The following is a 12,952-nucleotide window of genomic DNA, read 5'->3' as shown; positions in this document are numbered from 1 at the left end:
TCGATCTCCTGACCTTGTGATTCGCCCGTCTCGGCCTCCCAAAGTGCTGGGATTACAGGCTTGAGCCACCGCGCCCAGCCCCTAAAAACACATTTCTAAATACTTTATGGCTTTTGATTGTGAATGATAGCTATTTTTCTATTCCATTCTCTCATTGGATAGTACTGATTTATAAGAATTTTTATTTTTTATATTAATCTTGTCTCCAGTTACCTTTCTGAGATACTAGTTTTATACCTTGTTTGTAGATCTTCTTGCTGGTTTTATGTAGAAAGCCATCTCATCTGCAAATAAGGAGGGTTTGTTTGTTTTATTCCTTCTTGATGCTCTTATTTCTTTTCCTGTTTTCTTTTGTTTGGTAGGATACATAATTTGCTAAGACCTCCTACAGTAAAACCAGTTCCTTTCCCCTTTTTTCCTAAAGTCCAGTTAATGATACAAAATTCTCACAAATTTTGATACATACCGTCATTGCTCAATTTTACGCATTTTTGTTTTTTCCATCATGACTTCCTCTTTCATCTAACAAAGGAATGCATTTTTTAATTTATGACATTTTTTTGGAGGACTATGTTTTTAATTTTGAATTCTAATTTAATTACTATTTGATTAGATGCAGTCTAGTCAAGCCTTGAACAGAACTTTTGACGGCTCTATAGGGCTAGAGGACAAAGTTTAGAGATGAGGGCCTGCCGAAAGTGAGAGCTCTTATAAATATCCCAAGCTTTGGGGGTAGGGAGCCTCTAACGGACTATACCCTAGGAGTAAATACGAACTGAAATGGAAAGATCTCCCCGTGACAGTTTTGCATTTGTCTGATTGGCACCAAAAATTAATACCTGAAATTGATTAAGGTGATCCTAGATTCCTGGTACTCCCAATATCAAGTCAGAATTCTCTCTGGAGAAAACAGCATTTCAGCCTTTAAATTTTTTACGAGATAGTTTTTCAAATACAATTGACCTTTGAACAACATGGGTTTGAACTGCGTGGGTCCACTTATATGTGGATTTTTTTTCAACTAAACTTAGATTGAAAATACGGTATTTGCAAGATGTAAAACTGCATATATAGAGGACCAACTTTTTGTATAAGTGAGTCCTGCAGGGCTGACTTTGGGACTTGAGTATACATAGATTTGGAGTATCCTTGGGGGTCCTGGAATCAATCCCCTGTGTGTACCAAAGAATGACTCTAGTACGACACATAATGAGAGATACTCAGTCGCATAAGGACACATGACAACATGAATGAGAGCCAACGAAGGCTACAGTACTAGACTCAAAGGAGATCCAGTTATTGGAACTACCAAACAGAATTACTAGAATTAAACTTTGGGGAGTTATAAAAGAAATTGAAACATTCTGCAGGGAACTTATATGAAGAAGAATCAAATAGAAAATTTAGAACTGAAAAATACAGTAACCAGTATTGGATGGATTTAACTCAGTGGATCAATTTAACAGTAAGTTAGACATTACTGAAGAAAGGATTAGTGCACTGGAAGGTGGGTCACAGGAAAATACCAGAATATAGCACACAATAACAAAAGGGTGGAACGTATGAAGAGAAACTAAGAAATAGAGGATACAGTAGAGAAGGCTGACAGATTCATTGGGAGTCTCGGGGGAGGAGCTTGAATGCAAAAGCAATGTTAACGAAATTATGATCGAGCATATTCCCAAAATGATGAAAGGTACACAGCCACATATTGAAGTCCAACAAATTATAAGCAGGATTTTATAGTTGAAACTCTTAAAAAGAAAATATTAAAGCCAGGTAGAGGAATAAGACAGATTGTCATTACAAAGAGCCACAATTTGACTGTTACCTGACATCAGCAACAAATCTGCACTGGTGGAGTTATTAAAGGAATGTAATGGGCCGGGCATGGTGGCTCACACCTGTAATTCCAGCACTTTGAGAGGCCGAGGCGGGCGGATCACAAGGTCAGGAGATCGAGACCATCCTGGTGAAACCCCGTCTCTACTAAAAATACAAAAAATTAGCCAGGCGTGGTGGTGGGCACCTGTAGTCCCAGCTACTCAGGAGGCTGAGACAGGAGAATGGCATGAACCCGGGAGGCGGAGCTTGCAGTGAGCCGAGATCGCGCCACTGCACTCCAGCCTGGGTGACAGAACAAGACTCTGTCTCAGACAAAAACAAAAAGAAAAAACAAAAACAAACAAAAAAAAACAAACATCAACAAAAAAAGAACGTAATGGAAATGAAAGAGTGGAAAGGAAGGAATGAAGAACAATGAGATGGTACATATGTGGGTAAATGTGAGTAAGCAGAGATACATGAAATAGTAGCAGTGTCTTTTGAGATTTAAGAAATATACAGACTTAAAACAATTTTGATAATATTCTACATTCCAGGAAGGGGACCTTTCGTTAGTGTTGTAATGTTTTTATGTTTTCCAGGAAGTGATAAATCACCAATCAATAGTAAATTTTGATAAATTGAGGAGGCAACATGGTTTTCTAGCCTGATTATTAAAAGAATAGTAAAAGAGTATGTAACTTTTAAGTTGCAAGAGGAAAAGTAGTAAATAAACATTGAATCAATTGAAAAGTACACAAGAATGGAGAGAAATGGTACATATAGTAGATAAGACGATAGCATTTAGTAAGATGATACATTTAAACTTGAATATATCAGTACTTTCATCGAATGTACCTGGTTTAGCTACAGTCATCAAAATGGTGTGGTATCTATGTAAAGATAAATATACAAATCAGTGGAACAGATTAGAAAGTCCCAAAATAGATTCTCAGATATTTAGCTTCCTCAGAGGCACCAACGTGTGTGATCAATTTTATATTTGTATGGAAATAGTAAAAACAAACTGTGATCCCCGCCTTAACACACAAAATTAATTGAAGGTAGATTATAGACCTAAATGTAAAAGCCAAAACTATTAATCTTCTAGAAAAATGTATGAAAATATCTGCATGAATGTGGGCAGGCAAAAATTTCTTAGACAAGACACAAAAAGTACTAAAACAAAAGAATAAATTGGACTTCATCAACTTAAAAAACTTGTGTACTTTAAAAGGCACCACAGAGAAAACGAAAAGGCAAGCCGTGGATTGAAAAAAACTGTGATGAGGATGTACAGCAATGGGAACTCTTCTGTAGTGTTGGTGGGAGTTTAAAGTTGTTACAAAGACTTGAAAAATTGTTTGACAGTGTCTGCTGAAGTAGAGAGGTGCATGTCAGATGGCCCGGAATTCTACTCCTACATTTATATGCATCAGAAGTGCATGTGAATGTACACCAAGAGACTCACCCAGGAGTGAGTCCGCAGTAGTAATATTCAGCCATAGAATAGACAAATTTGGCTTATACTCATTGGATAGAATATACTATAAGTGATGCAAATGAATTAACCACACTTACATTAACATGGCTAACTCTCACAGACATATTGGTGAGCGAAAGAAGCTAGATGCAGAGTGCATGGTGTGTAATACACTTAACACGAAGTTTACAGACAGGCAAAACTAACCTGTAGAACCTAAGGGTACATTCTTGGGTGGTAAAACTATCAAGAAAAACAAGGAAAGATCAGAAGTGGCTCATTTGTGAGAGGGAAGGAGGGTAGTGATTGGATGCGTTATCTTTTGGGGTGCTGGCAGTGACTGTTAACCTATGTGGTTGTATTTTTTTAAAAAAATATTAATTCATTGGGTTGTGCATTTGTTCCATGTGTGTTTTTATGTTTTCTTTCCAATAAAAATAATTTTTAAGGAATATATATAATGACATGGATAAATGTTAGTATCTTATATAATGAAAGCATGTTGCAAAAAAGTATGTTTCACACACACTTTTTAAACGTATATGTGTGTATATATAGATACACACAGATTCATACACATCATAGAGCAAAAACACAGGAAAATTATAGTCCAGAATGAATTCTAAGAGTGGACAACTGAATTTTACACAGAAGATGCACCATTTGATAACTAGGAAACTCTTCATTGAATATTGTTTTATAAAATTAACACAGAGGGCCCCTGCATCCTCTATAGAGAAGATGATTGTATTATTTATATTTGCCTGCCTGGTTCAGGGAAAGATTTAAAGCTGCTTTATATTTAATATGAAGTGAATAACATTTGAGCAAAAGACATACGCAATCAGATAGAGACACTTCAGGCAATAGTGGTGGTTAAAATATACCTTCGCTGCAGGGAGAATAATGGAAATTACCACACAGTCTTTTAATCCTTGACTGTTTCCTGCAGTCAGTAGTTCCTTTAACTTTAAAAACATAAAAGAACAACATTTTTTATGAAGTTAAAGAAAAACTGCAATTTGATTTCTTAAAAAGGAAATAATGTCTAAAGCCATGGAATTTGGTCAAAACACTTGACCTCCTGTGACTTCACTTTTCTAGCAAAAAAGCAACATGCCCCACATTTCAGGGTTGTTTAGAGTATAATGTAACATCACATAAATGCTTAAGCAGGGATATTAGCATACATGATTTGCAGAACCCATTTCTGGGAACTATTAAGAAGGCAGATTAGCATTGGGATTAAGACTTGTGACTCTGGAATCGGATGTAAATTTTGATTCCCAGGTCTACTGCTCTTCTAGCTGTTTAACTGTGTATTTTACTTAACTTCTCTTCCTTCATTTCCCCATCTTTAAAATAAGGAGGATAGTAGTACCTACCTCAGAAGATTGTTGTGGGGATAAAATTAAGTGCAAAGCCATTTGGATATATCTTCAGTTTGCCAGCAAATGTAGTTGAAAGCCTGGAGTAGTAACCACTTTTTTCATATATATACAGCTCACCCTCTGTATCCATGGGTTCCACACTGGCATATTCAGCCAACAACGGATTGAAAATATTTGGGGAAATAAAAAAACAATAAAAATAACACTACAACAGGGAAAAATAATACAAATAAAAAACCAAGCCCGGCATGGTGGCTCAGGCCTGTAATCCCAGCACTTCAGGAGGCCAAGGTGGGCAGATCACCTGCGGTCAGGAATTGGAGACTAGCCTGGCCAATATGGTGAAACCCCATCTCTACTAAAAATACAAAAATTAGCTGGGCGTGGTGGCAGCTACTTCGGAGGCTGAGACAGGAGAATAGCTTGAACCAGGAGGTGGAAGTTGCAGTGAGCCAAGACTGCGCCACTGTACTCCAGCCTGGGTGACAAAGCAAGACTCTGTCTAAAAAAAAAACCACCCCCCTCAAAAAAACACAATACAGTATTCACAACTGTTTACACAGCATTTACATTGTATTGGGTATTATCAGTAATCAAGAGATGATCTAAATTATACAGGAGAATGTCCATGGGTTATATGCAAATACTGTGCCATTTTATGTAAGTGACTTGAACATCCATAGATTTTGATATTCAAGAGGGTCCGGAAACCAATCCCCCCCAACAGATACTGATGTTCAACTATATATTTGACCTATAGTTTTTAAGAACTTTAAAAAATTGTTGATTACCAACCAAGCTTAATGTTGGCCCTCTACCTAATCATTTATGGGGATATTTGCTGTGGTTAGGCACAAAATGTTTGCATCCTTGATATGAAGTTGGAAATTAGGAAGAGAAGACATAGGGTGGGAGATAGGATGGATACATTTTTCTTTATGTCTTGAACTTAGTTTACAGATTTTTCCCTTTTCCCCCCTCAGTAATTTCCCAGAGTATCAGTAATCTCCCTCCAGATTTCCATTTTGCATTGTGTTCCTAAAAAATAAACAACGTTTGTGGTAGTATTATATCAAAGTTTGTGGTAGTATTGTTGAATTCTATTTTAATTTGAGAGGGAAAAATGGCTCTACTTTTCAAATGTGTGTGTGGTATGTGTGTGTGGGCAGGGGGGTTGGGGGGCAGTCAAGAAATTGTAGCTGCATTGCTTTTACAGAAAATATGCCTTGACTAGCACTCTGAATCATTAACTACAGACAGCCGGTGTTCCATTGTATTCTTCACAGATTTAGAGAGGTGTGCCTAGTAATTGTGAGATGTCCAAGTATATCCAAATATAATGCTTTGTAGGAGTGTCCTGCTTTATCTCTCTTTAATTGGTTTACTTCTTCTCAAGCTCCAGAACTAATATTTATTTTTCTCAGAGAGTGTTGAGCCCAGTAGAGTGTACACATTTAAGCTTCCTAGATTCTATAGAAAAAGAGCTTTAAGGTAAAAGTATTTACTTCCTTATGGTCTTTTTCAGAGGTTGCATACTCAAGAAGAGGAGGAACATAAAATGCGTGATGCCTTCTCTTAAGGTTCTGCATGCTTTTAGGCCTCCATCTGGAAACATAAGGACCTGACCTTTGTATGAATGTTGCACTGCAACTAAGTCTGTGCTCAGCTGTCCTCTTAATCTAAGCTACACTCTCCCAACTCTCTGAGGCTCTTTCATGTTACCAAGTATCTTAGCTGGGTGGACTTGGGAGCACATTGAGTTAAATATCACATGAGGAACTAGTTTGTGGTCTGTTTTTATATCAGGGGTTTGAAGAATGTTGAATGCAGTATAACATGAGAACAAATAGTACCCCATTAATGTTTAAAGTCTATATGGGAAAATCACACACCTGTTTATGATCTCCAGGCACGTCAATTTAGTGAGTCAGTGACAGACAGAGGAACAATTTTAGGGAAGCCAATTATCGCCATCAGCTAAGGGGAGAACTAGAAATTATGGAAATGGACAACCACTCTCAAGTGTTCCAGCTTGTACATGTGGCACCATTTTGGAGCACCTTGTCTCAAAGCCCTTCATCACGCCTCCACCTTACTGGAGAACACAGAAGCCTGGGAAGAGTTTTATTTCTTTGGTTTGGAGATTTAAAAAAAAATAGCCATGTATAATTACACAGAAGAAGAACGGAGGCTGGTCAGTTCAATTCCATGGTCTCTTGAGCAGTTCCACAGTGTCCTCAAGGACCCAAGCTCTTTCCATCTTCTGTCTGCCACCCTCACAGTGCTGGTTTTTCCTTCAGACCTGTTTCCACATTGCTGCGGCGGGGCTGTTGCTGTTCCAGACTTGGACAGGGTTTCACCTCGCCATTCTTTGGGTCCACTCCCATGCTCTCCTTTACCCAGACAGCTGCAGGGTGCGGAGCTAAATCTGGGAGATAGCATGGGAAAAATACAAGCAAAACTGTTTTGATGGGGTTTTAATACTACATCCTGGGTATTTGATACAAATTAAATGACTGCATTTTTGATTATGTAAATTTAAAACCCCATATATGCTAAGCGATATAAAGTGTAAAAGATTCAGGGTATGATTTACTTCATTCTGTATCAAAAAAATGTGAGTACTTGACAGCGTTCTAGTTTTTGCCTTTTTTGTGTGTGTACTTGAAAGTTTCTTCTGTATCAACTCCTGTCCACCTTATTTAGTTTTTTGATTCTGATGGCATATTTCCCCATACATGTTACCTTGGGACACTGTAGATGCACAGTGGTACTGTTGAATGATGGACTGCGATGTTCGAGGTAGACCTTTCCGTTGCACAGAATCTTTTTCTCCTCTCCTCTTTAGCTGGAAACCACATTTCTTGTGAACCTAGTGAAAATGGAATTTTTTCTGTAACTTCTGCTCCCCTTGGCCAAACAGATGAAACACAGTGGGAGGGTACAGTGTGGGCAGGGTAGAGGTGGTGAGAGAGAGCCTTGACATCATGAGACTCTGTTCTCCCCACATGCCCAGTTTTTCCCTTCTTTGTCCCTTCTCAGCATTAACACATTGGAAGAAAGTACAAGTCATATACACTGAAGACAGTGTCTTGGTTGTACTAAAACTGCTTTCCCGCTCCTTGTGGTGTGACATTTGGTCAGAACACTCTTCTACAAGGTTAGCGCATACAGAAACACACAGTTGGCTGGCAGACTACCTAGCAAAGTTCACTTTCTTCTCTACAGCTTTGAATTACTTAAACAAAACCAAAGCATTGTGGACGCATGTCTCTCTTTCTGTCGTTACTATGTAAACGTAAGTCGTTTTCTCTTTTTATTAATAGTTCTAGCCAGTTTTTACCCCCGGTGTAAGCTGGCAAAAATCTCTCTAACCCTCTCAGCCATAGAAAAACTGAGCTGCTTCACAGGCCCTGTCCGTGGTTTTAGCTGAATTGAATTCTAAGCAGTTTGAAGACATTTTTTTAGCTGAAGACGTTGTCCTATCCTTGACTTATACAGTACTCTCCACTCCTAACCAGCTTCTCGTTTTAAACTATTTATTCTTGAACTTATTTCTCCAGCTGCCTCTTCCCATTCTCAGCACCTACAGTTATGTTGTATTCACAGTTTAGTTTTCTTTTCATTAGTCATTGGTCCCTGACTTTCTCATTCCAAATACATTTATTTCTATCATCTTTTTTGAAGCATAAAGAATGACATTTTGTGTACCATTAAATGGTTAATAACATAAATGCATTTTGCTATACAATGAGGAAGGGGTCTATTTATGGCACTTAAATATCTAACGTTAATTTATTAAGTGGTTTACAAAGATTTGGGCCTTGGGCCGGGCTCGGTGGCTCAAGCCTGTAATCCCAGCACTTTGGGAGGCCGAGACGGGTGGATCACGAGGTCAGGAGATCGAGACCATCCTGGCTAACACGGTGAAACCCCATCTCTACTAAAAAAATACAAAAAACCTAGCCGGGCGAGGTGGCGGGCGCCTATAGTCCCAGCTACTCGGGAGGCTGAGGCAGGAGAATGGCGTCAACCCAGGAGGCGGAGCTTGCAGTGAGCTGAGATCTGGCCACTGCACTCCAGCCTGGGAAACTGAGCGAGACTCTGTCTCAAAAAAAAAAAAAAAAAAAACAAAGATTTGTTGGGCCTCAATATGCCTCCCTCCCACCCCAGAAGATTATTGTCAGCAACCCTACTAGGGTATGCAATTTGGGTGTTAAGCTCGGTCAAACCAGGCAAAATAGGAAGATTTTATATAAAATTGCCTCTTTCAAAGGTGCTTTTCAGTTTTAAAGGGAAATTGAAAAAACCAGACTGTAATGAATTGATGATTGTATTTAATCATTTCTCTGTATTTTTGAGTTATTGAAATATTCTTTTAATAATATATCAGTTTCCTTGGTGAACATTTAGGGTATTTTTTTTTTTTAACCTCCTCTTGTAATTTGGTAAGGGTGGAAAGTGTCAGACGCCAAATCTGTAATGTTCTCCAGAAGATGATGACATCCAGACAATGAGGAAACAAATATGGTGTCACTTTATTTCACATTCCCTAAATTACCTGTGATGAGCTAAACAGGTTTTTTTCATTTATAAATAGAAAAAATTTATTCACAGTCCTTTGGCATACTATAAAAGTCGAATTATCTAAAATGTAATCTATTCAGATAGCATTTAGTAGGAAAATAGAAATAATTGTTCTCAAGATACGATAAGTTAGATGTGTCTATAAAGGACAGTCGAAAAGAGTAGCAGTGGGATATTGATTGCTTTTTAGAGAAAGAAAAATTCCATTCCATTTCTAAATGTTAACAATTGCAAAAGGAAGATTCCCACTTGGGAAGAACGTTTTTCAGGTTGCTTCGCTGCCAGGTGTTTGACACTGTGTGTTGTCTTAGATGAATAAGGCTTAGGGCAGTTTTTAGGAACGATTCACTCCAAGGACCTCTGCTTCTTGCTGTGAAAGCTTCTATCTTCATAGCATGCCACTGTCAGTGGAAATGTTCCAGTGGTCACTGTGCTACTTCTAGTAAAGACCAAAGTTTTCCCCCTGAAACTGGGATAGCCGTAGAGGAGAATACCCGTCTGCTAACAAAATTAATTTCAGAACGTTGTCAATGAATGAAGTGCATGTTCTCTACTGTTTATGAGATTGAGCTGTGTCACTTATGAACGGAGATAAGCCTTGCTTTCTTGTGGTCCCTTTTAACACCATTGCATTCTACAAATATGATTTACAATCATCCTAAAGTTTGAAACATCCAAATAATGTGATAGTTGCTTTGAGACCATCCATATTTTCTCCTTTCCTTTTTTCTCTCTCCTTGACCCCGCAGCAGGAAGCTTTTGTTTGAGGTGTTCATCTGGAACAACTTTTCCACACTTGTTTTCATGTTCTGTTAGATTACAGGGCAGCAGGCCTACCTTTGAAGCTCCTTTCTCTTTTGTTTCTTTGCCGTGCACTCCAGTAATTAACTTTGTCCTTCTTTTATTTGTTCCAGTCAATCGCAGGCCACTCTGCTGAGCATCTTCTCCCAGGAGTACCAGGTTAGAAGTTTTCTCCTTTGTGAGGGTTGACAGGTGCCTAATTGAATGATGAATGTCCCTTTATTTCTTTGTAATTGAACTGCCAGCTCTCTGATTGGGTTGGAGGATGTTCTCCTTTCCACATCAAGCACCGCCTGCGTCTCGGTGGAGGCCTGCCAAGCCTACCCATCCATCTGTCTAATAACATCTAGCCTTTGCTTATTTGGTGGACCTGTAATAAATTATGCTAAACCATTATTATTCTGACAATAATAATTTCCCTGTGTTGCGTGGTTCCATGTGCTAAATGTTTGCTGACTTGCACTGTCAGTGCCGCTTTCCATTGCTGACAGAGATGATGATAAATGACCATTGCTGGAGTGGCAGAAGGCAAGAGAGGCAGAAAATGGAGTCATTTATCATGAGATGACAGGTGTCAGTCAAGTGGCAAGTCTCTATGGAATTACTTTTTGTAGTTTTCAAATAAGTTGTTTTTAAGCAATGTTCTTCCTGGTTAAAAATGGCAATTGGATTGTAAAACTAGAGTGCAGAGGACTTAGATGGAATTGAATCGAGGGAAAATTAATACAAAGGTTGGAAGAGGGAACACGTTTTTCTTTGCCCTCTGTAGCCCTAAGCAAACTTATTTAGATTCAATTACTATGACCCTGTTGGCTTTTACATATATACTGTACCTTGTGGTACAGGCTGAAGACATCTCAGCCAAGCAATGGAGATTAAAATGCATAGGTTCGTAGAGTAGAAGGAAAAGAAGTCCTGCCATCACCAAAATTCCCAAGGTATTATTCAGTGTTCCCTATGTGCTAGTCATTGGGCTCAAGAAATTACGTCATTCTTGTTTTGAACCTCATCTGTGACATAACAAAGATTTTTATTTTTTTATTTTTTCAGAAACACATTAAAAGAACACATGCCAAACATCATACTTCGGAAGCAATTGAAAGTTATTACCAGAGGTATGACCTTCCTGCCCCACTAGAGGGTATCATAGTACCTATTAATTGTAATAATAATTATGAATAAGTTAGGTTATTAATTTTCTATATCGTATCCCAAGACATTCTGTTTTAAGTCTTCTATTCAAAACTTTCAGTATGTTTTTGAATGAGTTTTCAAATGCTTTGTTTTGTAGATCTAAAGAGTATGGTAAGGCTGTCTTGTGTGTGTGTGCGTGTGTGTGTGTGTGTGCGCGCGTGCGTGCGCACGTACTGTGTGAGATGTAGTTACAATATTATGAAATCTCAGTTGGCTACTTGAAACTTATTATAAGTGCATATCTTGTCTAAATGCATATGCTCATGTATACACATATCTATGTGTATTTGAAAGTTCTCAAACAAATTTTCATTTCTTAGATTAGCAAGTTGAAAAAAGAAGATTGAATTTGGATGTCATTGTATTTTGCATCATAGGTATTAGGATATCCGTTTTAGAAATGGAAAAAGATGTATCAAGTAAAGGCACATGGAGATATATTATAGTGTGTAACTGTCACATTTTAAACGGGTTTTTGTATTTTTAAAAGACAACCTTGGGTATTGACAGCATAGTATCTAGAAGATACTTTAATTTCAGCCTAATTTATTATAAATAGATTTCAACTTCTTGTTCTGAAACAATCTTTAAAATAGCTCTGATTTTTTTATTCTAAAATTTGTATTGTCATTGTAATATGACTGAATAATTTATAACACTAAATGGTAATGGTTTGCATTAGAAATTGTTAGTTGGTTTCTTAAATCTTCCAAGGGCACATTGGAAATGAAAACTGTTTGAAATCTGCTCTCAAATTATTATACTTAAGATTGACAGATGAACCTTTCGGTGGTGAGAATGACACCACTGATTTTAGATGAATGATTTTTATGCATAAAAATTTTATGAATGAAATAAATACGTGGATAAAATATTGGTGTCATGTTTCGGTAGTCATTTTATTTAGAATCAAGAAAGGGATGTTGAACAGGAAAGTCACAGAAGTTGGATTTTTTTAAAAAAATTATTCACTGCAATATGTGGTAAAAGATACACTTTGTTTTGAGTAGTAATACCTGTCAAAGAAAGATAACATGCACTCATTACACACACACACACACACACACACACACACACACTTTTGTGTCTAGGAGAGATCCTCTCTAAACAAGACTTTGTAAAGTTTGATGATTTATTCAGAAGTAATAACCTTCTTGGTGAAATTGACATTGAAATTAAAGTCATAACCTAAATTATACATATGAAATTAAAAATGGCCCATGAAGTGCTATGAAGCCTGCACCTGTGTTGGCATCCAGACTCTTCAAGGAAGCACTGAAGGTTATTTACATGCCAAAAAATACATTCTTGTTTGTAAACATTATAGTCCCAGGCTGTCATAGAAAAGTATGATTTTATGTCCGGATTTTAAAGCCTTGTAATGTCTACAATGGAAAATAGAGCATTTGAAAGGAAAGTGTGCTTTCCTAGAAATCCGGAGATCCACTACAAATAATGGGACTGCCCTCTGACACTTATTTGCCTCATTGTAAGAACGTTGTTTTAGTTATTAATACATGATTTCTAGGATCACTAGGTGCTGCTATTTAAAATCTAAGTTTCATTAAAAAGTACATGTGATTATTGAAGTATAAACATACTTTTGTTGGATTATCTGGGTAGTATAGGCCAGAAACAAATACATATCTTTTATGTGTGTGTGTGTATGTGT

At 37.6% G+C, this 12,952-nt stretch overlaps 1 protein-coding gene across 4 annotated transcripts in view; it reads left to right on the top strand.

Annotated features, from left to right (window-relative positions):
- The window catches only part of LOC105504994 (chromosome unknown open reading frame, human C15orf41), a 231,480-nt gene that overhangs the window by 52,794 nt on the left and 165,734 nt on the right, over positions 1-12,952 (top strand). For 3 of the 4 annotated variants that reach the window (XM_011932667.1, XM_011932669.1, XM_011932665.1), the window contains exons 2-3: positions 10,200-10,245; positions 11,137-11,201. In XM_011932667.1, coding sequence (XP_011788057.1) covers positions 10,200-10,245; positions 11,137-11,201 — 111 coding nt within the window. Of the gene's footprint in view, positions 1-6,223; positions 6,279-10,199; positions 10,246-11,136; positions 11,202-12,952 lie in introns of all 4 variants that reach the window. The other variant, XM_011932668.1, reaches the window with a different exon arrangement.

The sequence above is a fragment of the Colobus angolensis genome, unplaced genomic scaffold (assembly GCF_000951035.1).
Source record: "Colobus angolensis palliatus isolate OR3802 unplaced genomic scaffold, Cang.pa_1.0 Scaffold97, whole genome shotgun sequence".
NCBI lineage: Eukaryota > Metazoa > Chordata > Mammalia > Primates > Cercopithecidae > Colobus > Colobus angolensis.
Note: the sequence above shows the minus strand (reverse complement) of the source record. Positions and strands in the feature narration are given on the sequence as shown.